General features: G+C 40.9%; 2 protein-coding genes across 6 annotated transcripts in view; both read left to right on the forward strand.

Moving 5' to 3' along the window:
• Window positions 1–26,750, forward strand: part of NHS (NHS actin remodeling regulator) — a 335,151-nt gene that overhangs the window by 278,517 nt on the left and 29,884 nt on the right. For all 5 annotated transcript variants that reach the window (XM_032331757.1, XM_032331758.1, XM_032331761.1 and 2 more), the window contains exons 2-3: window positions 1,032–1,184; window positions 5,633–5,766. In XM_032331757.1, the coding sequence (XP_032187648.1) occupies window positions 1,032–1,184; window positions 5,633–5,766 (287 nt within the window). The remainder of the gene's footprint in view (window positions 1–1,031; window positions 1,185–5,632; window positions 5,767–26,750) is intronic.
• Window positions 11,902–13,405, forward strand: LOC116583662 (elongation factor 1-alpha 1-like). Its single transcript, XM_032331763.1, has one exon. The coding sequence runs from the start codon at window positions 11,960–11,962 to the stop codon at window positions 13,346–13,348; it is 1,389 nt and encodes a 462-aa protein (XP_032187654.1). The 5' UTR covers window positions 11,902–11,959; the 3' UTR covers window positions 13,349–13,405.

Consider the following 26,750-nt stretch of genomic DNA (forward strand, 5'->3'; position numbering starts at 1 on the left):
CAACAATGAGACGGGCAGGAATAGGGGTCTGGTTGGGATAGCAGGTCTGGCATGGCAGGTGAGGCCCTCTGGGCCAGTTCTCACTATTCCTGAGGCTGGCAAGCTGCCCAGGTGCTCAGGAGTTCCTCTGTGCAGCAATTTCCTGACCAGAATCCTCCTGCTTAGGACCAGCTTCTCCCATGAGAATTTGTCTTAAGTTTATTTGGGGATCACTCGTAGGTGATCTCCATCCCAGGCTCAGTGTGTACATGAAGACCTGGGGTGTGTCTGGGGGAAAGAGGCTTTTTTCCCTGGTTTCTTGGATGAGTTGCAGGGATGGCACCCCTCTCCTTACCTGCACTGTCTGTGGTTTCCTCACCGAACCCCAGTACCCCGGGAACGGGTTCTTCAGTGCTTGTCCTTGCCCCTAGATGAAACTAAGGAAGCTGGGCACTACTTTGAAAGATGGCAGGCAATGGAGTTGGCAGGTGGAGAGCAAGATAAAGCAAAACAGTAAGGGTTGGGGGCCAGGGGTCACAGGAGACAGGAAGCAGAGCAAGGGAAAAGTAAAGTTCAGCTGGGTTTCAGGAGCAGGTGTGCAGAACTATAATTCTGAGGCCCTGCGGCCAGAAGACTGGAGCTAGGGCGACCTTTTTTACTCATTCCTGAGGCTTTTCTCTGTATTCTTGGAAGGCAGGACCCCCACCCCCACCCCCCGCATCCCACTCCCAAGCATGGATGGCCAAGAGTCCGTCCAGGTTGATGAGCAACTGTGCCAGAGAGTGCAAAGAGGTGTGGAGAGAAAGTTAGCTGGTCCCAGGCAGATGGTGGGTGTCCTGGGGTCTCCCATCCCTTAGCCTGGGGGCGAAGGTGGTCTATTTCTATACTGTAAGCCACAGACCTTTCTCCAGCCTTGAGTGCATTCCTAATATGAACGCAGCTCTCTGAACTTCTACTCCACCCAGACCCCACCCGACCCCCACCCAGGCTCTGCCAGAGGCATAATTTAAAGTTGTGATGTATAACGCCCCCTTTCTCTCTCTGTCTTGCAGCCGTCTCCAACCTGGACATTGAGAGTAAACTGAGCGTGTACTACCGTGCGCCATGGCACCAGCAGAGAAACATCTTCCTCCCGGCCACAAGGCCACCCTGCGTGGAAGAGCTGCACCGCCATGCCCGGCAGAGCCTACAAGCCCTGCGCAGAGGTAACTGGTCCTGGGCTTTGGGGGGCTTTTCAGAGAGAGAACTCAGAGCTTGTCCCATCAGTTCTAACACTTCACCTTACTATAACGACTTTGAAATGCTCCCTTTTCTACACTGAAAACAAATTCTTGGGTAATACAACCTGCTTATACATGTAATTAGAAATAGCACTATGGTCTGAATATGTAATAGAATTTAAAAGGAAAATTATTTATATTTGCAATATATAAATGCCTGGGCACGACGACACTTGAAGACATCATAAAGCAGTCATATGTTTGTGCCTATCAAATAGGTTGGATTAAGTAAAGATAATCAGAAGCCATTCTGAACAAAAAGTAGAGGGAAATGAAGGAGTTCGGGGCCAGGAGGACACAACCATAAAAACTGGTGCATTGTGCATACATTAAACATGAGCAGCAAAAAAAAAAAAAAAAGCCCACGCCTTTGGGTTATAGTTAAAAGAGAATTAGGTTTGATTCAGAAGTAGGTTCTATGCCCCCCCCACAAGAAATGCTGGTAGAACACAGGTGGGACCTAGGGCACTGTTTGTTCAGGACCCTCCTGTGCCTTGTAGGACAGCTGTCATCCTTGGCTCCCGCCTAGTCATCTAACAGCCAGACCCTCCCTCAGGAGGTGTGCTCCTGTTGAGAACCAGTGACGTGGTCCATTCTCCAGCAGAGCATGTGGAGGCCTAGTGAGGTCAGCCAACTTGCTCAGAGTCACATACAGCCCATTACGCAGACTGCCAAGACCCTGATCCAGGCCTCCAGACCCCCAGCCAGAGCTCTTTTCCTCCTCACTACACACAGTGTCCTGGGAAAATAAATATTTCTATTTCTCTTTCTCTCTCAGTCCTGAAAAAGCCAGAGATGGGCACAAAGCAGGCAAGGTAGAAGGTAACAGCCTTCTCTTACTTCCTGGTGGCTTAAAACCATTCTAGTTGGGACAAGGAGATTAAAAACTGGCATTATCCTTTTAGAGACCCCCCCCTAAACTGGGTATCAGAATTTGGCATGCCAGCTTTTCTAGCCTTTAGATTTTTGCCGTGGAGACAGATGGTGATGTCTGCACCTTCAGTGCCTTTGTTCCAAATTCCCTGTGCTCCTGTAAGGAATGGTATTTTCCAAAAGTATTACAATTCAAATTAAACACTTTAATGTCACCATGAGGATGGAGAAATGACACTTTGTTTTCAGTTTATGTTCTTCCACATGTTTATGACTTCTCCCTTTCCCCATAGCCCTGGTCTTCTCCCCCTTTAATGAAAGAATTAACCGACTAATATCCCTAACTCAAGTGTTTGTAAAAATTGCCCTTGGTTATTGGTAGCTGATACTGTGACACTTACAAAAAAGAGTGATGACCAGTATCCTCTAGAAGTATTTCTGGCACTCTTACTAATCACTTTGATTTTTTAAATTGAGTCACTTCAATTTTGTAGTTGGCTAAAAAGTCCTTCTTTACCAAATTTTGACTGTAAGCACCTTCTGGAAATCTTCCGTAACATACTCACCGTTCCCTTGCGGCCACAGTTAGGCGCCCTTCCCAGAGTAATGCCCTTTGCATCCGCCCAATCATGTCATTTATACACTTATATCATCACTAACCCCTGATAGGCCTGTCTTCCACCATTAATCCATGAGCAACTCAAGAGCTCGGACAGCATCTTATTAATTTTTTTATTCAAATCACTTAGCATGAACTTGACATAGAGTAGGTCCTCAATGAATGTATGCGTAAGTAAATCAAATTCTATAGAAAACTGGTTGAGCATTGAGGGCAGAGAATGATGACAGAGCAATCTGATCATTCTCACTAAATACTTTCTCTGATCCCATCATCAGAGAGCTTGAGTTACGTTAGCCCTTTAGGCATAATTATTTTTATCCCTTTATTATTATTCATAAGTCATCCCTGATTAGATTTTTCCAGATTCGACCAGATAACATTAAGCTGCTTGGTAAGCTATCACATTTCACCGTGTTGTCGGGTTTGGACTTAATGACGGAACTGAGGAACAGCAAGTGCCAATATCAGTTTTCTCAGAACTTCCTCCTGGGGGCTGAGAGAGGGATATAAGGCCTCCTGGGGGTTTGGAAGGAAGATTGTGGAGCTGCATCTTGTCCTCCACAGACTGGCTTTCTTTGAGGTTCTCTCAACAGCAAATCTTGGGTGTAGTAGTTTTAATAGCACTGCAGAGAGCCATAAACAGGAATTATAGGCATCATAGAATTAAAAACATGCAGTGTGGAATTAAAATTAGAAAGTGACTTTTTTTTTTTTTTTTTTTTTACCTTGTCCAAGAAACAGCAGCTTAGCAGGGCATCCATCAGAATACCACTCCTGCCATCTGGTGGCCGTGACTAACACCGACCAGGCGACAGCCCTGCTCGGCAAACAGGGCAGTGAGCTTCCCCAGAGGCTCTCTGGACAGGTGGAAGATCCTGGCTTCCAAGAGGACTAGGGATAATGAAGCCCAGACGAGTAAAGCTGTGGTGGCAGCAGTACTGTGCTCCTTTTGGAGCTGAGGCTAAAAGGAGAGAGCAGGGGGCTGGGATCAGAGCCTAGAAATTGGCTGCTTTCAAGATCTGCTCAATAGCACACCCCTCAACATAGCCTACTGAGGCCAAGTGCTGCGCCACACCTGGGACGCGGCGAGCAGTAACTACCGCTTGGTCCCTGTTCAGAGGGAATGCCTGTCTGGTGACAGAGCCGGACAGGTAAGCAGGGGACGTCGGCGCAGCGCCGTGGCTGCTCAGAGGAGGCACCAGTTGTGCCAGGGTGCTTTAGAGAAGGCTTCCCGGAGCAAGTCACACCTCACTGGCTTTTGGAGTACTTAGAATTGGATTCCCCCTTCCCCCCTTTTTCTTAGCAATTCTTTATACTCAGAGCCAATGATGGCTTTAAGTGAGGCCATCATTTATGTTTGTAAGACAGGGAGAGAGATTACCAAGTGGCTGTAAAGAGACATTTATATTTTATATTGTCTTCCAAGTTTCAGGGCTGAGGTCTACGTTCCACTGGTCTAAAGGAATATGGACCAAGGGTCTACTGCAGTTCCAGACTCTAACAGATGAATGTTCTCCCAACCATAGCACCAGAAAAAATATTAGTAGGGAGCCACTAATCTAGCCTGTCTCCTCCCAGCCTGGGGCAAATGAAAGAGATTTCAGAACGTGTAGGAAGGCAACCAGTAAATGGGAAATTGAGTTGATGTCTCCCTCCTGACTCCCTTCCTCTGACCTCTTCCTAACCAGTGACACCTGTATTCTACTCCTCACTATGTATTTTAAAATGTAACTTTTTCCTTGTGCTGCCCATTTAGAAAAGCCTATTGTTGGCTTGCAGAGAGCAAAGAGGATGGCAATAGAGGAAATGTCTTCAACAAAGAAGACATTTATCTCCAAAGGCTTTCTGATAACCACTGGCTGGGCAGCAGTTTGGCACAGACTACCTCTTCGGTGACTTCGTGTCTTGGTTAGATGACGAGGCCCCAGGCATGCATGTGGGCTGGATCCGCAGGCTTGGTGGCCTTCAGTGTGGCCAGTGTATGGGGCAGGGTGTGCTCTGTAGCTCACTGAGACACCCAGAAAGCTAAACTACTCTTGGGCTCTCAGTGATTCTTGTTATGAAGTCAGGACCACTTCATCCCACGAACAGAAATGTCTTGGCTTTCCTCAGAGGTAGCTTTATTTCTAAATCAGACAACTGTCATCATTGGGATTCCTTTACTTTCTCTAGGAGGCTAGGATTTCAAAGCCCTCTGAGTGTTAGGCATGACAGAGCTTAGAAGGCTGCAATGGTGTGCTGGTCACAGGCTCTCTAGAAAAGAAAATGTAGATAAAGAACTAGATAGCTGGTGGAAAGATAGATAAAAGCCCTAATGTGTAACACTCACTAATTTCTGTGATGTAAATACCTCCACCATGGCCTACTTCAAGCTACCAATAGTTTAAAAACTGGCCTGCAAAATTCCTGACCACGTAGCAGTCAGCAGCCCTGAGTCAGGGCAAGCCAACTCCCTCACCCACTGAATGGCTGGGAGCATCCGTGCCTGCCACTCCCCAGGAGACTCTGGCATGGCTGTGCCTACCATCCCCTCCAGCATCAACGTCAGCTATTGTTCTAGACTTTCTTTTTTTTTTTTTTTTTTGCTCATGTTTTGAAATGAAGCATGTTGAAAATACACTGCTTTTTCCAAACTCAAGATTGAGCCATCTCGTACAAAGATTATGAGATGGACCCACTAAAATGTAAGGGCCCCTTTTCATATTATTGTGAAATGAAAGTTTAGCTTGGAACCGTTCTGAAAATCTTATTTGGTATAAGGATGAGCTAGATTAGGAGAAACTCACTTTTTTCTAGCTGTTTGCTCACCCTCCCAAGGGGGAAGGAGAAATGGAAGATGCCAAGGATGTGTCCGTATTATTGCTTTTTCTGCCCCCAGAGCACCGGAGCCGGAGTGATCGCCGGGAGCAGAGAGCCGCTGCCCCTCTTTCCATAGCGGCCCCTCCACTGCCAGCCCACCCCCCAGCTCACAGCCAGAGGAGGCGCGAAGTTAAGGACCGGCACTTCTTAACGGTGAGCTTGGTGGCCAGCCGGCAGCCCTGGCCTTGCTCATCAGAAACCATGAATGGGTCTTGGGAGTCCATTTCCTTCCTCCTAGTGGAAGAGCCTGGGCCACCTAAGAGAGCCAAGTCATGGGCATTTGAGAGTGACTGGACTTTTTTCCCCCTTTCATTCATGCGTCCTTTGGAGAATAGAGTAGGAGTACATAAGTATTTTTTTTTACTTAACTGGTTGCACAATGTAGTAAAGCCATAATAATTGAGGACTCTGAAATCAGGGGGAAAATTTTGCCTGAAATAGGAGTTTTTCTGTATAGAAGCAGAAAGATTTAGAGCAGGTGGCTTCGGTGTCCTCAGCCCCTCATCTGTAATTTGGGGATATGAGTAGCACCTAACTCATAAAGTTTGAGGGCTAAACGAGATAATGCCTGGAAAGAAGGTAGCACGGTGCCTGGCACGGAGTAAGACCTCAGTAAATGTTCACTCTTACTGGGAAGGTGCTAGTGCAGATGACTCGGTGGGGTGGGCTGGGAAAAAAATGTGAAAAATCACCACGTGAAGATGAGCCATGTCATGCTTTTATGCTTCCCCATTCTATAAGGGAGGCTAGGCCTGCCGGGTCACCAGTTACCCGAGGGTCCTCATCACTGCTGGTGATGGCAGCTTTGCCTGGGTGGATGTGGTTGTAACTCAGCCCAAGCCCCCAAGTACCAATGACAGATGAAGCTGAGCCCAGGTCGGAGCACCTACAAACATCACCAGCACGAGTGCACTTTCTACGGCCTCGGCGGGGAGAGGTGAGCGCTGTGTGCCCAGGAGGAGGGCAGCATTTAAGTGAGAGGCTATGATTTCTATGACCAAATCAGCCCACATGCCTGGATCCCTGCTCCCTTGTCAGTACAGTTTGAGGCCCAAAGTCTTAAGAAGTTACAAGTGTGGGTCCAAGTTGAGGTTTTTACTTGAAATTAAGCTTCTGTGTATGGTAATAAATCCTGCGCCCTTCTGGCTTTTACGATACACAAAACAGATGCAAAATATTTGGACTGCAGGATGCCAAACATCCAGCCGAGAACAGACTTCATCTAAATGAATCTGCATGCTTTAACATACCCAGATACAACAGTAAGTGATGTTGACCAAGACATAGATATTTTTCCTACCTGTGGCTGCACTGTGGGCTCCATGTCCTTCAGGCTCACCGAGGCTCCTCAGAGCCGTGTCACACTCAACTACGCTGCTGCAGTGCAGCCCAGGGATGAGAAAGGAAGGTGAGAGACTCTGAGGCTTTCTAGGTCTTTATATAGAGCAGTTACACATGCTAGTGATTTGTCATAAAAGCCCCTGCTCGACAAAAGTTTTATTAAGCTCAAATGTGCTTGCAAAAGCATTTGCTTTTAATGAGGCATTTCTGCATAAAAATGCTAAAAATATTTTTCCATTCATTATAACATGTTTTGTGGCTCATTAAGTTGTTTTTTTTCAGGGGGGCGGATGGGAGAGAATAATGTTGAGCATTTACAGAAATGACATAAAAATATCGCCATTTGTCATAATCTGCATAATTTTTAATAATGTCTAAATACCAAAGTAAGACTATAGGAAAAAGCCAAAAATAATGAATAACAATGAGGGTGCTTCATTTACCGAGCAAGCTTCAATAAGAGGAGGAGTCTAGAGCAAACTGACGTAAACCAGAAAGTGTACCCATCTCAAATGATAATAATTAAAATCGCCCCAATTACTTAGGAATACTGTTTCATTTATTTGATTGAATTTGGTTCACCAAGTTCACTGGAAGATCTTCCATTCAAGTTCTATCCCTCAGACCTGAAGGTGATTCAGAACAGAACACAGTCCTGTGCGCTGAGCTTACAGGAGCCGTAGCCTGCGACCAGAGAAGAGGCTGCAGGGACAGGGACAGGAAATGGGCAACCACATTGTTGGACATTTTCTTAGAGAGCAACAGGGAAAAAAGCATTCATAGTGAGATGCTGATACAACTCTGCAAACTGTTATACTGTAGTTTGGTCATTAAGGGTATAGACTGTGAAGTCAAACTGCCTGGATTTGAATATCAGCTCTACCATTTATTAGCTGTGTGACCCTGAACAAGTTAATCATTTCAGTGTCTCCGGGATAATAGTGATAGTACCTCATAAGTTTGAAACAAAGACTGAATGTGTTATTACATTGTTAATACATGTAGATAGTACCTAATGCATAATAAGCACTCGGTATGTATTAGACATCATCATCATTGTTAATAGCCAATCAAGTTCATGGTGTATCATTGATATTGTAATAAGATGATGGGTCTAACTAGGTTTCAATCCCAGCTCTACAATTTCTTCGGTTGCATGATTTTGAAAAAGTTTAATCTTTGAGTCCCAGTTTCTGTGAAATGGGGATGATAACTTCAATTTTACAAGGTTGTTAAGAAGATTTAAGTGTTATATAAATACAATTAAATCATGTATATATGAAAAAGTCCCTAGTGTAGTGCCTAAAACATACAAATATCTGAATCTATATTCATAAACACTTAAAATCAAACCCTTACCATCAAATGAAAAGCCTGTAACATATATTCACTAATAAGACTAGAGGAAATATAAGTTGTGTACTTCTTCTAGAGGGCAATTTCCCAATATTTATCAAACTATAAGATGTTAAATTATGCTAAGTGAAATAAGTCAGACAAATACCATATGATTTCACTTGTATGTGGAATCTAAAAACCAAAACAAATGAGCAAACAAAAGCAGAAAGACCCATAAATACAGAGGACAAACTGATGGTTGCCAGAGGGGAGGGGAAGAGGAGATGGGCAAAAGGGGTGAAGGGCATTGGGAAGTACAGGCTTCCAGTCATGGAATGAGTAAGTCACGGAGATGAAAGGTACAGCATAGGGACTACAGTCAGTGATACCGTGATAGCACTGTACGGTGGCAGATGGGAGCTACGCTTGTGGAGAGCACTGCATAATATAGCATAGGTTGGTCATATCACTGAATGTAACACTATTTCTCAATTATACTTCAATAAAAAATAAATAAAAGGGGCAAAAAAGCCCTTACAAGATGGGGTACCTGGCTGGCTCAGTCAGTGGAGCGTGTGTCTCTCAATCTCGGGGTTGTGGGTTTGAGCCTCACGCTGGATGTAGAGATTACTTAAGAAAATAAAATCTTTACCCAAAAAACCCCCCTATAAGATATTCCTAACCTTTGATCCAGCAATTCTATATCTAGGAATTTATCCTAATGCAAAGATATTTTCACTAGGATGTTCATCAAAGCACTGTTTGGAATAGGAAAAATAGTTACAAATATCTTAAATATCCAACAGTAGGTACTTCGTGAATTCTGATATATTCATAGGATAGACTATGGTATCAAAAAGTGTCACTAAAGAATATTCAATGACATGGAAAATATATATTTTATCATCAGGGAGTTTTAAGTATTGTAAAAATTGTGTATGGTGTCTATGAGTGTGTACGTGAGTATACATACATACATGCATAGGAAAATAGGCTGGAAGGCTCTGTACCTGTGCTTCCCAAACTGTGTGATGGGGTCCTCCAGGGCACTGCAGTGAAATCCGAAGGGTGCACTGGGATATTTTACATTATCAAGAGGTACAGTGTCCTCTGTTTCTACCTGATGATGGCTCCAAAGTAGCCTCATAGATTTTGCAAGTGGAAAGAGGGGTTGCTTGGTTTCTTGACATGTAATTTAAATCAGAAGTTCCAAGAGGAACACAAGGGAAACTGACCAGCCAACTTAGCTTAAAACCCATTGTCAGCTGAAAATTCAAGGTCTCTCTCACAATTGTAAAGCCCATCTTAGGAATCCTCATCCTTCAGGGGTGGGAAAGGAGATGATCCCAGGCCTAGATGGTTTTCCAGAGGAATTCTAAACCTTCCAAGTCCAGATAATACCAGTGCTCTATAAATTATTTCAGAGCATTGAAAATAAAATAGAACTTCCCTATTTCTTTTATGAACATGTTATGAAAGTTTGACACCTGAACCTGATAAAGCATGGAAGCGGGGGAGGGAAATATAGACCAATATCACTCTGGTTATTAATGCAGAAATAATAAATGTTAGCAAATAGAATACCACATTAAGAAATTCATATACCATGACTAAATGGGATTTATTCTATAAATAGAAGGTTGGTTCAATATTAAGAAATATATTAGTATCATATACTAATATATATATTAGAATATGTATGTATTAGTAGATTAGTATTAGTGTGTGTGTGTGTGTGTGTGTGTGTGTATATATATATGGTTTCATATACTAATCATATACTATCTAAAGGGGAAAAAAAAACATATGATTATGTCCATGGATGCCAGAGAGGCCTTAAATAAAATCAACACATATTCTTTATAAAAAGACTTGAGAAAATAGGAATTGAGTGGTACTTCATTAACATGATAAAATATACATATCTTAGTCCTAAAGCCAGTCTCTTAATGGGGAAGCACTAGAGGCATTTCCAGTAAAATCAGAAACAAGGCAGAGATGCTCACTATCTATCGCTGCTACTAATTAATATTATACTAGGGAGATTAATCAATGCAACTGGACAAAATAAATCAGTTATAGGCATAAGATTTGATAAGGAAGAAGTAAAGGTATATCTAGTTGCAGATGATATGATACTATAGGATCTTCCTGGTAGAGGATCAATGATAAAAGTAATTCAAACACACAGTAAGGTAGCAGGATACACACACACAAAAATCAATAGCCTTCATTTACACAAATGATAGCCAATTAAAAGACCAACTAGTAGAGAAAACTCCATTTACAGCAATAACAAAGAAGATTAAATACTTAGGAATTAATTTACCAGAATGTGCAAAACCTGTATGAGAGCAACGGCAGCATTCTTTTAAAACACAAAATTAGATTTTCTCAAATGGAAGGATGTCCCCTATTCTTGGAAAGAATGATTCAGCATTATAAGTAGGTAAGTTCTAAGTTGATTTATAAATTTAACACAATCTCAAAATACCAATAAGCTTTCTTTTAAATGGAGTTAGACCCATTGATAATAAAGTTCTTATGGAAAAACATACAAGAATATCCAGGAAAACACTGACAAAGGAAACCAATAAGGGGTAAGTAGCTCTACCTGGCATTAAAATATCCTTAAAGCCTTTATAATTACAATAGTGTGTCACTAATATATGAATAGAAAAATATGCCAGTAGAAAAAAAAATACAAAGGCCAGAAATCAACCCAAATATATATGAACACATAGTCTATGATAAAGGCAGTATCCCAAAACACTGAGGCAAAAGATGTTTTTTTTTTTTTTTAATGATGCTGGAACAACTGGGTAGCCAGTTGGTAAAAGACAAAATTTCATTAGCGTTTCTCAACCTTGGCATTATTGACATTTTGAGTCCAGTAAGGCATTGCTGTGGGGGCTGTCCTGTGCGGTGTGCTATGTTTAGCAGCACTCTAGGCCCCTACCCAAGAGATGCCAGGAGCACTCTTCCCCCTAGTTTTGACAATCCAGAATGTCTCTAGACACTGCCAATGTTCCCTAGGGAGACAGAATTGCCCCTAGTTGAGAATCATGTAATTAGATCCATACTTCACACCAAACACAAGATTAAGCTCCTAATGGATCAGGGACCTAAACATAAAAACTGAAACCACACAAGTACTAGAGGAAAATAGGGGTGAATTATTCTTTAACCTCAGTCTTTAACTCTGACTCAAAATACAGAGGAAGTAAAAGAAAAGATTGATAAATCTGAATAGTAAATATTTTTGTGTGCTCAAACACCATAAAGTCAAAACATAAGCCAAAGTTGGGAGAAAATATGTGCAATATATACCACGAAGGACTAATATCACTAAGTAGATAAATACCTCTTTAAAATTGAGGGGCTAAGAGGGGTGCCTGGTGGCTCAGTTGTTAGTGTCTGCTTTTGGCTCAGGTCATGATCCTGCATTAAGCCCAGCATTAAGCCCCACATCGAGCCTCACATCGGGCTCTCTGCTCTGCAGGAAGCCTGCTTCTCTCTCTCCCACGCCCCCTGTTTGTGTTTCCTCTCTCACTCTCTCAGATAAATAAATAAAATCTTTTTTTAAAAATTGAGGGACTCCTTTTTCGCAACGGGTTTGCCGCCAGAACACAGGTGTCCTGAAAACCACCGCTCATCCTAAACCAGAATGGGGAAGGAAAAGACTCATATCAACATTGTTGTCATCGGACACGTAGATTCGGGCAAGTCTACCACTACTGGTCATCTGATCTACAAATGTGGTGGGATTGACAAAAGAACTATTGAAAAATGCGAGAAGGAGGCTGCTGAGATGGGAAAAGGCTCCTTCAAGTATGCCTGGCTCTTGGATAAACTGAAAGCTGAACGTGAACGTGGTATCACCATTGATACCTCCCTGTGGAAATTCGAGACCAGCAAGTATTACGTGACCATCACTGATGCTCCAGGACACAGAGACTTTATCAAAAACATGATTACAGGCACATCCCAGGCTGACTGTGCTGTCCTGATTGTTGCTACTGGTGTTGGTGAATTTGAAGCAGGTATCTCCAAGAACGGGCAGACCCGTGAGCATGCCCTTCTGGCTTACACACTGGGTGTAAAACAACTAATTGTTGGTGTTAACAAAATGGATTCCACTGAGCCACCCTACAGCCAGAAGAGATACGAGGAAATCGTTAAGGAAGTCAGCACCTACATTGAGAAAATTGGCTACAACCCCGACACAGTAGCATTTGTGCCAATTTCTGGTTGGACTGGTGACAACATGCTGGAGCCAAGTGCTAATATGCCTTGGTTCAAGGGATGGAAAGTCACCTGTAAAGATGGGAATGCCAGTGGAACCACACTGCTTGAAGCTCTGGATTGCATTCTGCCACCAACTCATCGAACTGACAAGCCCTTGCGTCTGCCTCTCCAGGACGTCTACAAAATTGGTGGTATTGGTACTGTCCCTGTGGGCCGAGTGGAGACTGGTGTTCTTAAGCCTGGCATGGTGGTCACTTTTGCTCCAGTCAATGTTACAACTGAAGTCAAGTCTGTTGAAATGCACCATGAAGCTTTGAGTGAGGCTCTTCCTGGGGACAATGTGGGCTTCAATGTCAAGAACGTATCTGTCAAAGATGTTCGTCATGGCAATGTGGCTGGTGACAGCAAAAATGACCCACCAATGGAAGCAGCTGGCTTCACAGCTCAGGTGATTATCCTGAACCATCCAGGCCAAATTAGTGCTGGATATGCACCTGTGCTGGATTGTCACACAGCTCACATTGCTTGCAAGTTTCCTGAGCTGAAGGAGAAGATAGATTGTCGTTCTGGAAAAAAGCTGGAAGATGGTCCCAAGTTCTTGAAATCTGGTGACGCTGCCATTGTTGATATGGTTCCTGGCAAGCCTATGTGTGTTGAGAGCTTCTCTGACTATCCTCCTCTGGGCCATTTCGCTGTTCGTGACATGAGACAGACAGTTGCTGTGGGTGTCATCAAAGCAGTGGACAAGAAGGCAGCTGGAGCTGGCAAGGTTACCAAGTCTGCCCAGAAAGCTCAGAAGGCTAAATGAATATTATCCCCAATACCTGCCACCCCAGTCTTAATCAGTGGTGGAAGAATGGTCTCAGAACTGTTTGTGTCAATTGGCCATTTAAGTTGAATAGTAAAAGACTGGTTAATGATAACAATGCATCGTAAAACCTTCAGAAGGAAAGGAGAATGCTTTGGGGACCATTTGTTTTTGTGTGTGTGTGTGGCAGTTTTAAGTTATTAGTTTTTAAAATCAGTACTTTTTAATGGAAACAACTTGACCAAAAATCTGTCACAGAATTTTGAGACCATTAAAACAAAAGTTTAATGAGAAAAAAAAAATTGAGGGACAAAGAAAGGAACAAAAACATGGTAGAAAAATGGGGGGAAAGCCTTGAACAGACAATCCAGAAAACACATAAAAATGTTGCTTACACTTAAGAAAAAGTGTACAAATTCACTCATAATTAGAGAAATGCAAACATTTCTGTTGAGAAATCACTCATCACCTAATTAGACTGGCAAAAATTAAACAATATGGCAATATAATCCGGTGAAACTGGGGGGAGCTCACAAACACTGTTGGTGAGAAGCAAACTTGGTACGGCCTATCTGGAGGGGAATTTGGCGATATCTAACCAAACGACATATACCCTTACTTTTCACCCTAGCAATCCCACTAAACATACACCTCCAGTATTATCAAAAGATTAATCAGTGCAGTATTGCTTAAAATCAAAGATACTGTAAATAACCAAAAAGCTATACACAGATGGATACATTGAAGAATTATTTATCTATGAGTGATATTAGCCCTTCTGTGGCACATGTACCTGTATTGACAGAGTAAACTACAGGACAACCACACAATACAGTACTATGCAGCTGTAAGAAAAATGAGGAAGATCTTTATGAACTAATAAGGAGTGATTCCAGGACATATTCTTAACTGAAAAAGGCAAAGCCCCAGGTTCCAGTACAGGATGGCAATATCGGAAAGCCCTGAACTGACCTCCCCCATGGAACACAGCGAATTGCACCTATTGATAGAACAGTTCCTCCTCAAGAAGACCTGACGACTAACCGAACAGCTTCTGAGCAACCAAAGATGGAGAGAAGAGTGAGTGAGCGAGTGAGCGAGCGAGAGAGAACCAAAGGGAACCCCTACACTCACTGTGAACAGAGTTGGGAGGGAGAGTACTGAGGAACTGGGAACAGATCCCTCTGTCCTTGGGCACAGAAAAATAAAAGCCACAGTTTTAAAGAACAAGTAGCATATAAAAGACACAACCCTAGAACTCTGCTGAGTGGTGAAGGAGCTGTGGGAATGTTCTCCAGGTGAGAGAGACACAGTTTATGTTCCCATGTCACCTTAAAAGCCTAGAATGGAGCAGGGTCCAGCCTCCGTAACAGGTGGGTCTGGCCCTCACAGGGAGCTTGCAACCTCAGAAAGCCAAGGGTCCACAAGCCTGCACCAGTCTCAGTTGCACTAAAGCACAGGAAAAAAAAAAAAAAAAAAGCCAAGTTTACAAGGGCCAAAAAACTGTAGGAACACTCTTCCCCTCCACCTTAAAAGCCCAGACGGCCTGGGGATAAAAATACATTATATGTTTATTTAAAAAAAAAAAGAATTATGAGTAAAGCAAGTGGAATTAAAAAAAAAAAAAAAACCATAATGGGGAGGAAAAAAAAAAAAAAAGCCCAGATGGGAACGGGATCCAGATGCTGTAAGTGGTGGGTCTGGATGCCATAACTGGCAGGTCTGGTCATCACCAGGAGCTTCTGACCTCAGCAAGCCCAGGGTCTGCAAGACCATACCAACCCTGGTCACAATGGGACACAGGAAAAAAAAAAAAGAGCCATTGTTTAAAAGGGCAGAGGAACAGCTGGGATCCTCTCTCCCCCTCCACCCTAAAAGCCCAAGCCAGAACAGGGTTTGGCTCACAGCTTGCAACCTCAGCTAGCCTAATGTCCACAAGCCCACAACAGCCCACAACTATCCTGTGGTGCTGGGGCACAGAAAATATTTTTGTTTTTAATTAAAAAAAATTTTATTTATATTTTATTTTAAAAATTTGTCTTGTTTGGTTTTTATTTTTGTTCTTTGGGTTTTGTTTTGTTTTTTCTTTTCCCCTTCTTTTTAAAATTTTTAAATTTTTTATTCTTTCTATAAAAAGCTACAGTTTAAAAAGAGTAACTAACATATACTGCCACAGCTCCAGCCAGCCAGCAAAGGTCACCACACACACACAATCTACAGAGAGGACAACATACACAAGACCACTCCTTCATGTTTAGGAGAAGTGGCCTTTCTGTGTAATCCATAGGAACACCAAAAGTTGAGCAAAATGGGAGGAGAGAGGAATATGCTCCAATAGACAGGAAAAGATAAAAACCTCAGAAAAAGAAATAAATGAAACAGAGATAAGCAATACACCTTTTTTAAAATGAAGATTTTGTTTATTTATTTGAAAGACAGAGCAAGAGAGGGAACACAAGCAGGGGGAGTGGGAGAGGGAGAAGCAGGTTTCCTGCCAAGCAGGGAGTCCAATGCCAGGCTAGATCCCAGGACCCTGAGATCACGACCTGAGCCAAAAGCAGATGCTTAAAAACTAAGCCACCCAGGCGCCCCCTCCTTTTTTAGCAATATGCCTAATAAAGAATTTAAAATAATGATAATAAAGATAGTGGGCTGCAGAAAAAAAGTGGAAGAATTTGGTAAGCCCTTCAATAAAGGTATAGAAAATACTAGAAAGAACCAGTCAGAGTTGAAGAATACAGCTGAAATAAAAAAAAAAAAACACCAGAGGGAGTATCAGTAGTAGATTAGAGGATGCAGAAGAATGTACCAGCAGTCTGGAAGACAGCATAATGGAAAGTACACAAACTGAACAGCAAAAAGAGAAAATAATTTGTTTAAAAAGAGACAGAGCATAAGCTGGGGGGAGGAACAGAGGGAGAGGGAGAGGGAGAAGCAGGCTCCCTGCTGAGCGGGGAGCCTTACATGGGGTTCAGTCCCAGGACCCTGGGATCATGACCTGAGCCGTAGGCAGACGCTTAACCAAATAAGCCACCCATACTCCCCAAGAAAATAATTTTTTTAATGAGGCTAGATTAAGCAATCTCTTGGATAATATCAAGTGAACAAACATCATGATATAGGGTCTTAAAAGGAGAGAGAGAGAGAGGTGTAGAAAACTTATTTGAAGAAATAATAACTAAAAACTTCCCTAACCTAGGGAAGGAAACAGATATCCACTCCCAAGAAGCACAGAATTTTACACATGATGAACCCAAGGAGGTCCATACCATGGCACGCAGTAACTAAAATGTGAAAGTTAAAGAGAGAATTTTAAAAGCAGCAGGAAAGAAAAAAAATGTTAACTACAAGAGAAAACCTATAAGGCTAATCAGCTGATTTCTCAGCAGTACTTTGCAGGCCAAAAGGGAGGGCATGATATATTTAAAGTGCTTGAAAGGAAAAAACCTGCAACCAAGAATACTTTACTGGCAAGGTTATCATTCAGAGTTGAAGGCGAGTTAAAGTCTCCCAAACAAATGAAAGATAAAGGAGTTTATCACCACTAAATGAGTCTCACTAGAAATGTTAAAGGGACTTCTTTAAGTGGAAAAGAAATAGCTATAATTAGACATAAAAAATTATGAATAGAAAAATGTAAAATATGAAAACATGCATTAAGTGTGGAGAGGGAGTAAAAAGGAAAGAGAAGGGTAAAAGAAAATCAAGGTTTTTTTTCCCCCTTTTTTTTAGACTGTATTTGAACTTAAATGACCAAACCTCATGAGAACCACAAACACAAACCTATGACAGATACACAAAAAATAAAAAGAAAGCCAAACACAACACTATAGAACCTCATCAAATACAAAGAAAGAGAACAAGAGAAGGAGCAACAAAGAACTACAAGAACAACCAGAAAACAAATTTTAAAACGGCAGTAAGTACATACCTATCAATAATTACTTTAAATATAAATGGCTTAAATGCTGCAGTCAAAAGATGTACGGTGGGCAGAATAGATGTAAAAAGACCCATGTAGATTTCCAGGAAAGATGGTGGAATAGGAGAAGAGGATCCGGCTCATCTGTCCCACAGACACCACTAGGAAATACCCACATCAGTGTAAATAAACCAGAACAACTAGAAGACTGACGACACTCTCTCACAGCTAAATGTAGAGAAGAGGCCACATCAAAGAGGATCAGAAGGACTGAGATGCAGTGGGGAGCCAGACAAACTAGCAGGACTGCCCACAGGAGGGAGGGACACCACAGGCACAATGAAGGGAGAGGCACCTCAGGCATGGGGACTGCACTGCAAACATGAATCCCCGTAACATTTGGCTTTGAAGGCCAGAGGCGCCTGGCTTTGCAAGTTTTCGTAATCAGTAGGGCTTAACACCTGGAACTTTAAAAACCAGCAGGCTCAGTTCTGCAGGAGCTGGGAAGGTCACAGGGAACTAAGTCCCCACCTTTAAAGAGACAGCATTTAACAAACAGTCCCACTGAGATAAAGCATAGAAGCAATAGTTTGAAAACTTCCCGAGATATACTGAAAGATTTATTTACTAATGTCAAAGCATGTGCTGCAGGGGCAGGGAACTTTGGGAAACTTTTCCAAGAACAAAAGTCCTGGTAGGTGCCCTTTCCCTCCTGTGCCCCCCAGCCTAGATAAACAGACACCTGGTGGAACCACCAGAGCGCAACACTCTCCACTTAGCTTGTTAACAGCTTGTGTCCAGCTCCCATGCTCTTCTGCAGATCTGTCCCCTCCAATCCATCAGGATTTCACAGGAGTTCTCCTGGGCACCTGCCGCTCGCCACCCACAGCAGGTTGGCTCGCACACCTGGCCCCTCTGCTCTCCCTACAGACATACCCCTTCCAATATGCCCTTGGCTGGAGCCCACCCAAAGCATGCCAAAGCCTGGCTGTGTGCAAGCAGCCCCGACAGGAGACAGGAGGACTCCAAAGTGACTCCTGGGGAAAATAACTGCACATACCAATATGACTGCAGCCCCAGCAATGGGCTGGGGGCAGACATGATGTCTGACTGCAGGCCCCACCCATGAATGAAAGCTTCTCAGGGCATAACACAGGGAAAGTGCCCTGCAGTTTGATGCTACCACAGCTCTGGGAAAAAGCCTGATCTAACTCAACTTAAGCCCAAGACTGGCCCACTTACAAGGTGGCCCCAGACTGGCCCACTAACAACATAGTAACCAAAACCTGCCTGTAACAGGCAAAGAGAGTCATTAGAGACAAATGGACTGAAGGCAAATACAGCACAGCCACAACAGTAGGACACATGCAACACATATAGGAGACACCCCTGAAGTGCCAGGTTCTGGTGAACAGGGAATGTTGTGCTGCAGAGCACTACAGGACCTCTTACTCATAAGGCCACTACTTCCAATAAGAGGACACATGGCTGATTTTCCTAACATGGAGAAAGAAACAGAGAGAGTTAGACAAAATGAGAAGACCCAGGAATATGTCCTGAATGAAAGAAAAGGGCAAAAGTGAAGCAAGAGGCAAAATGAAACAGAGATAAGTAATATGTCTGACAGAGTATTTTAAACTGTCATAAAGATTCTCACTGGACTTGAGAAAGGAGTGGAGAACCTCAGTGAGACCCTCAAAAAAGAGATAGAAAACATAAAAAAGAACCAACCCTAGATGAAGAACTTAATAACTGAAATTAAAAACACACTACATGGAATAAGTGGTAGACTAGAGAAAGCAGAAGAACAGATCAGTGACCTGGAGGATGAGTAATGGAAAGCAATCAAGCAGAACAGTAGAGAAAAAAAGAATAAAACATGAAAATAGATTAAGGGAACTCAGTGACACCATCAAGCCTAGTAATATTAACATTAGAGGGGTCCCAGAAGGAGAAGAGAGAAAAGGGGGAGAAAATTTATTGAAGAAATAATAGCTGAAAACTTCTCAAATCTAGGGAGGAAAACAGAAATCCAGATCCAGGAGGCACAGAGAGCCTGCAACAAAATCAACCCAATTACCAAGACAGTAATTAAAAAGGCAAAAAGTAGTGACAAAAAGAGAATTTTAAAAGCAGCAAGAGAAAAGAAAACAGTTACATTCAAGGGAAACCCCAAAAGGCTGTCAGCTGATTTTTCAGCAGAAGCTTTGTAGGCCAGCAGGGAGTAACATGGTAGATTCAAAGTGCTGAAAGAAAAAAACCCTGCAGCCAAAAATATTCTGTCCAGCAAGGCTATCATTCAGACTAAAAGGAGAGAGAGAGTTTCCCAAAGAGACCAAAATTAAAGGAAACCATGACCACTAAACCAGCACTATAAGAAATGTCAAAGGGGACTCTAGAGTGGAAACAAAAGACCCTAAGAGTAAAACAAGTAGGAATCACAAAAGTAGTAAAAATAAGTGTATCTATAAAAATCAGTCAAGGGACTCACAAAATAAAAAGACGTAAAGTATGACACCATTTACCCAAAATGAGGTGGCCAATAAAGTAAAGAATGGGTTCAAACCTAGGTGATTATCAACTCAATATACAGTGCTATATGCAGAAGATGTTATATACAAACCTAATGGTAATCACAAACAAAAATCCAGTAATAGATAAAATAAAGACAAAGGAATCCAAGAATATTACTAAAGAAAGCCAACAAACCATGCGTGAAGACAGCATGAAAGGAGCAGAGACGAACTACAAGAACAACCATAAAACAAAGTAACAAAATTGCAATAAGCACACACCTGTCAATAATTACTTTGAATGTGAATGGACTAAATGCTCCTATCAAAAGATATAGGGTGACGGAATGGATAAAAAAGCAAGACCATCTATATGCTGCCTACAAGAGACTCATTTCAGACCTAAAACCATATGTAGATTGAAAGTGAAGTGATGGAAAAGCATTTATCATACAGATGGAAGTGAAAAGAAAGCCAGGGTAGCAATACTAATACCGGACAAAACAGACTTTAAAACAATGACTGTAACAAGAGACAAAGAAGGACACTATAAATCATAAAGGGAACAATCCAACAAGAAGATAGTGTAAATATTTAGGCACCCAACATGGGAGCACCCAAATACATAAAGCAGCTAATAACAAACATAAAGGAAATAATTGATAGTAATACAATAATAGTAAGGAACTTTAACACCACACTTACAAAAATGGATAGGTCATCCAAACAAAATGAAAAAGAAAACAGTGGCTTTGAATAACACCTTGGGCCAAATGGATCTAGCAGATATATTCAGAACATTCCATCCTAAAACAGCAGAATACACATTCTTTTAAGTATACATGGAACCTTTTCCAGAATAGATAACATGTTAGGCCACATAACAAGTGTCAACAAATTCAGAGAGACTGAAGTCATACCATGCATCTTTCCTGACCACAATGCTATGAAACTAGAAACCAACTACAAGAAAAAATCTGCAAAGGACAGAAATACATAAAGGTTAAATAATAGGGTACTAACCAATGACTGGGTCAAACAAAAAGTCAAAGAGGAAATCAAAAAATACATGAAGACAAATGAAAATGAAAACACAATAGTACAAAATCTTTGGGATGCAGAAAAACCTGTTCTAAAAGGGAAGTGTATAGTAATACAGGCCTACAGAAAGAAGCAAAAAAATCTCAAATTAACAACCTAACTTTACATCTAAAGGAGCTAGAAAAAGAACAAACAAAAACATTAGAATGGAAATAAACAAAACAGAAACTAAAAATAATAATAATAATTGTAACCAGGAGCTGGTTCTTTGAAAAGATCAACAAAATTTATAAAACTTTAGCCATTCTCATAAAAAAAGTGGGTGGGCTCAAATAAACAAAATCAGAAATAAATAAGGGAGAAACAATAACACCACAGAAATACAAAGGACTAAAAGAGAGTATTATGAAAAAGTATACACCAACAAATTGGACAACCTAAAAGAAATTGATAAACTCCTAGAAGCATATAACCTTCCAAAACTAAATCAGGAAGAAATAGAAAATTGAACAGACTGATTACCAGCCATAAAATTGAGTGTGTAATCAAAAAATTCCTAACAAACCAAAGTCCAGCATCAGATGGCTTCACAGGTGAATTCTACCAAACATTTAAAGAAGAGTTAGTACCTATTCTTCTCAAACTATTCCAAAAAATAGAGGAAAAAAGGAAAGCTTCCAAATTTATTCTGTGAGGCCAGTATTACTCTGATACCAAAACCAGATAAAGACACTACATAAAAAGAGAACTATAGGCCACTGTCTCTGATTAACATAGATGCAAAAATACTTAGCAAAATATTAAGAAATGGAATCCAACAATACATTAAAAAAATCATTCAGCATCATTAAGTGGGATTTATTCTAGGATGCATGGATGGATCACTATTTATAAATCAATCAATATGATATTATCTCATCAACAAGAGAAAGGGAAAAAACCTTATGATCATTTCAACAGATGCATAGAAAGCATCCAACAAACTACAACATCCATCCATGATAAAAAAAAAAAAAACCTTAACAAAGTTGGTTTAGAGGGAACATACTTCAACATAATAAAGGCCATATATGAAAAACCCACAGCCAGCATCATATGCAATGGGAAAAAACAGAGCTATTCCTCTGTTACTCAATATAGAGCTATAGTTACTCAATATAGTCCTAGCCACAGCTATCAGACCACAAAAATAAAAGGCATCCAAATTGGTAAGGAAGAAGTAAAACATGCACTCTTTACAGATGACAAGATACTATATATGGAAAACGTGAAAGACTCCACCAAAAAACTACTAGAACTGATGAGTGAATTCGGTAAGGTTTTAGATAGAAAATCAATATACAGAAATCCACTGCATTTCTATACACTGATAATGAAGTAGCAGAAAGAGAAATTAAGAAAACAGTCCCATTTACAATTGCACCAAAAATAATAAAATCCCCAGGAATAAGCTCAACTAAGGAGTTCAAAGAGCTGTGCTCTGGAAACTATAAAGCATTAATAAAAGACATTGATGATGACACAAATGAAAAGATATTCCATCCCTATGGACTGGAAGAACACACATTGTTAAAACGTCTGTACTACCCAAAGCAATCTACAGATTTAATACAAATCCCTATCAATCTACCAAAATCATTTTTTCATAAAACTAGAATAAACATTCCTAAAATTTGTAGGGAACTGTAGAGGACTCTGAATAGTCAAAAGCAATCCTGAAAAAGAACAGAACTGGAGGTATCACAATCGCAGATTTCAAGATATATGATAAAACTACAGGAATCAAAATGGCATGGTACTGGCAAAAAAAGAGACACACATATCAACAGAACAGAACAGAGAGCCCAGAAATAAACCCACAATTATACAGTCGATTAATCTTCAAAGAAAGAGGCAAGATTATGCAATGGGAAAAAGTCTCTTTAACAAATAGTTCTGGGAAACTGGACAGCTACATGTAAAAGAATGAAACTGGACCATTTTCTTAAACCATACACAAAAATAAACTCAAAGGGATTAAGGACCTAAATATGAGACCTGAAACCATAAATATCGTAGAAGAGAGGACAGGCAGTAATTTCTCTGACACCAGTTGTAGGAACATTTTTCTAGATTTGTCTCCTGAGGCAAGGGAAACAAAGGAAAAATAAACTATTGGGACTACCTCAAAATAAAAAGCTTCTGCACAGCAAAGGAAACAATCAACAAAACTAAAAGAACCTACTCAAGATATCTGTAGACATATCCAGTAAAGGGCTAGTATCCAAAATATATAAAGAACTTACATAACTCAAAAACAAAAAATAAACAATCCAATTAAAAATGAGCAGCAGACATGAACATTTCTGCAAAGCAGACATATTGATGGCCAACACAGGAAAAGATATGCAACATCACTAATCATCAGGAAAATGGAAATAAAAAACCACAATTACCTTATACCTGTCAGAGAGGCTTAAAATAAAAGACAAGAAATGACAAGTTTTGGCGAGGATGTGGAGAAAAAGAAACCCTCGTGCACTCTTGGGAATGCAAACTGGTGCTATCACTGTGAAAAACACTACAGAAGTTCCTCTAAAAATTAAATTAGAATTACCATATAATCCAGTAATTCCACTACTGGATATTTACCCAAAGAATACAAAAATACTAATTCGAAAAAATATATGTACCCCTTTGTTTACGGCAGCATTATGTACAATAGCCAAATTACGGGAGCAGCCAATCGTCCATCAATAGACAAATGAATAAAGAAGAGGTAGTAGATATACATTACTCAGCCATAAAAAAGAAGGACATCTTGCCATTTGCAACAACATGGATAGATCTAGAGGGTATAATGTCAAGTAAATCAGTCAGAGAAAAACAAATACCATATGATATCACTCATATGCAGAATTTAAGAAATAAAACAAATGAACAAAGGAAAAAGAGAAAAACCAAAAAATAGACTCTTAACTATAGAGAGCAAGCTGACGGTTCTCAGAAGGGAGGTGACCAGGGGTGAAAGTGGTGAAGGGATGAAAGAGTGCACTTGGCATGATGAGTAGCACTGAGTCATTATGGAATTGTTGAATCACTATATTGTACACCTGAAACTAATATAACATTGTATGTTAACTATACTGGAATTAAAATAAATTTAAAATTAAATTAAAAAAAATTTTTAAAAACAGCATGCAAGATCCATCTATATGGATATAAACAAGATCCATCTATATGGAATATTACACAGCCACAAAAAAGATGGCATCATGCCACTTGAGACAATATGGATGGACCTACAGGATATTATGCTAAGTGAAATAAGACTAAGACACATACCATATGATTCCACTCATAAGTGGAACCTAAAAAAACCCTCAAATAAATGAATTAACAAAAAGCAGAATCAGACCTATAAATACAGAGAACAAAATGAAGGTCTCCAGAGGGGAGGGTTGTTGGGGGGGTTGGGCAAAATGGGTGACGAGGAGAGGAAGATAGAGGCTCCCAGTAATGGAATGAGTAAGTCATAGGAATAAAAGGGACAGCCTAAGGAACACAGTCAATGATACCGTAAGAGCAATATGATGATATGATGGTAGCTACACTTGTGGTGAACACAGCATAATGTATAGACTTGTCAAGTCACTATGTTGTACACCTGAAGTAATATAACATTGCATCGACTATACTCAAATAAAAAATGTAAACATGAAGTTAAATGTTTTTTTTAAAAAAAGAGGTAAAGCCCAAAAGAGTATCTATTGTACGCTACCCTTCATGTTAGAAAAAAAGGATACGGAAGAAAATATACAGGTATCCATTTATTTGTGTAAAAGAAATAGTCTTTAAAAAAAGAGTCAATTTTGCTATAACACAATATATTCATACCTAAAAATCTCCACATTATGCAAAATTCCACAAGAAAAACCAGAAGGTTTATGGGGGAACATGGGGTACAACACTCCGTAAACCTCAGACACACACACACACACACACAGAGATAGGAACCTAATTTTTAAAAAAGCAGCAACACAATTTTACAACATTAAGTAGTTAAGAAGTGTACTACAATAAACATGTCACTTAACCTAGAAAAAGCCTTGAAGTTTGCTTGTGGAATGGCGAGCAGGACGGCTGGTGCAAAGGGGTAGAAGAAGGCTGTAGCCCCAGGTATGGATGGGCGTGGCTTCTAAGACACTGGTGAACCAGGGGGACTCAGAGATGTCTATAGTATGTGCATTTTACGTATTGTTACCCAGCTCAGGTCAGCTGGGTATACTTTCTGGGTTCACCTAGAATTTCTCATGCATGAAACTGTCCATAAACAAACACGAAATACACATGAAACTCCAACTGTTTTCTAAGATATATCAATCATGGTGGCACAAACCTGCTTTTTCAAAACAAGCATTACTGCAAAACCATACAAGAAAGACAAATTGGAAAGTAATGAGATTGATTTACCAACAGGCGGTAAGTGGGAACAGACTAGCAAGAATGGGGAATGGGAAGGAGGTAGTAGAGTCAAGGGAGTGACACTTTTCTGAGTATATTTTTGGGGTAGGTCTAACTCTTAGAACCCAGGTAATGTTTTACATACTAGCCCCCCCAATAAATAAATAAATAAATAAATAAATAATATGAATCAGAATGTGAGGAGAACCCCAAATGGAAAGCAAACAGCAACAAATAAACCCAACTATATCTCAAATGAATAGCATAATCACACTGAAGAAGGTGGGAAAGGAAATAGGCAAACCTAAGTAACTCCGGAAAGAAGTGCTTTTGTTTTGTTTCATTTTATCCAAGAATATTTACTGATGGATTGATGAATATAATTTTAAATAGAATAAGAAGGCACAACCATGAATTCAAACCGTATTCAAACACCAAAAGAGGGAAAAGCCATAAACTTAGGAACTTAAAATATTCAACTCAAAGAGCCTCTGAGGTACTGAATAGATAAGTACCAGACAACTCTTCCCTTTTGTACGATTCCTGTATTACATCACTTGATCACAAAGCCAGAATGATACTTCCGTAGAATTTCTCATTCATTTATACCTCAGCCATCCCACCTGACTGCTCCTCTGTTCCTCATTCCTCTCCCTTTCCTTTGCAGTGATATTCTTCAGCCATTCCTTTCGTAAGGAATTGTGTGCACATCTTCCTTCCAAAGCAAGGAAGCAAGCAAGCAAGTGATGAGTCAGGGGAAGTGAGCCATGGGCAGATATATGAATGAACAGATTTGGACATTAGGATGGCGACTGCGTGATTCAATGAGGTCTTTAAGCTGACTTGGGCAAATAAGCTGCTCTGGCTTGCAGAAAGGTCTATAATGCCACATCGTATTGTGCTACCAATGCCAGATCCCATGTTTCTAAGAGGTTAACAGTAATCTACACAAGGAGATACGTAGTCAATGTAACCAGGCAGCTCAAGGGACAATACAGTCAATGCTTTGGACCTCCTAGCGTAATCATTTGGCAACTGCAAAAACCTTCAGGGTCCTGAGGACAATATTTAAATCTCTTGGACAGATAAATTAGGCATAAACCATGCGGCAGAGATGGGAATACAGGAGGCATTTAGGGTGCCCTAGCTCCTTGTTCAGAAACCCATGAGAAGGCCCCCCAAGCATACTGTCAGAGAAGCCACTCTGGTGGTTGACCGTGCCTCAAGCTGAGTAAACCTGCAGGCGTGTGGCTATTTTCTGAAGAGGAAGAGTAGCCATATGGGTACTCTGTGTGTGGAGAATCAGATGCCAGACGTTGAGGGACCTGGGAAAACCACCGAGAAGTTTGGCTTGACACCTTTCACCTTTTAAGATGAACATCTCCATCCAGCAGTCCTTTGATGACAGAGCAGACTGCAGGAGACCAAGAGATGGTCATATTCTCTGACAGAAATGCTGATTCCCCAAAAGTTCCTGGGTATA

The sequence above is a fragment of the Mustela erminea genome, chromosome X (genome assembly GCF_009829155.1).
Source record: "Mustela erminea isolate mMusErm1 chromosome X, mMusErm1.Pri, whole genome shotgun sequence".
NCBI lineage: Eukaryota > Metazoa > Chordata > Mammalia > Carnivora > Mustelidae > Mustela > Mustela erminea.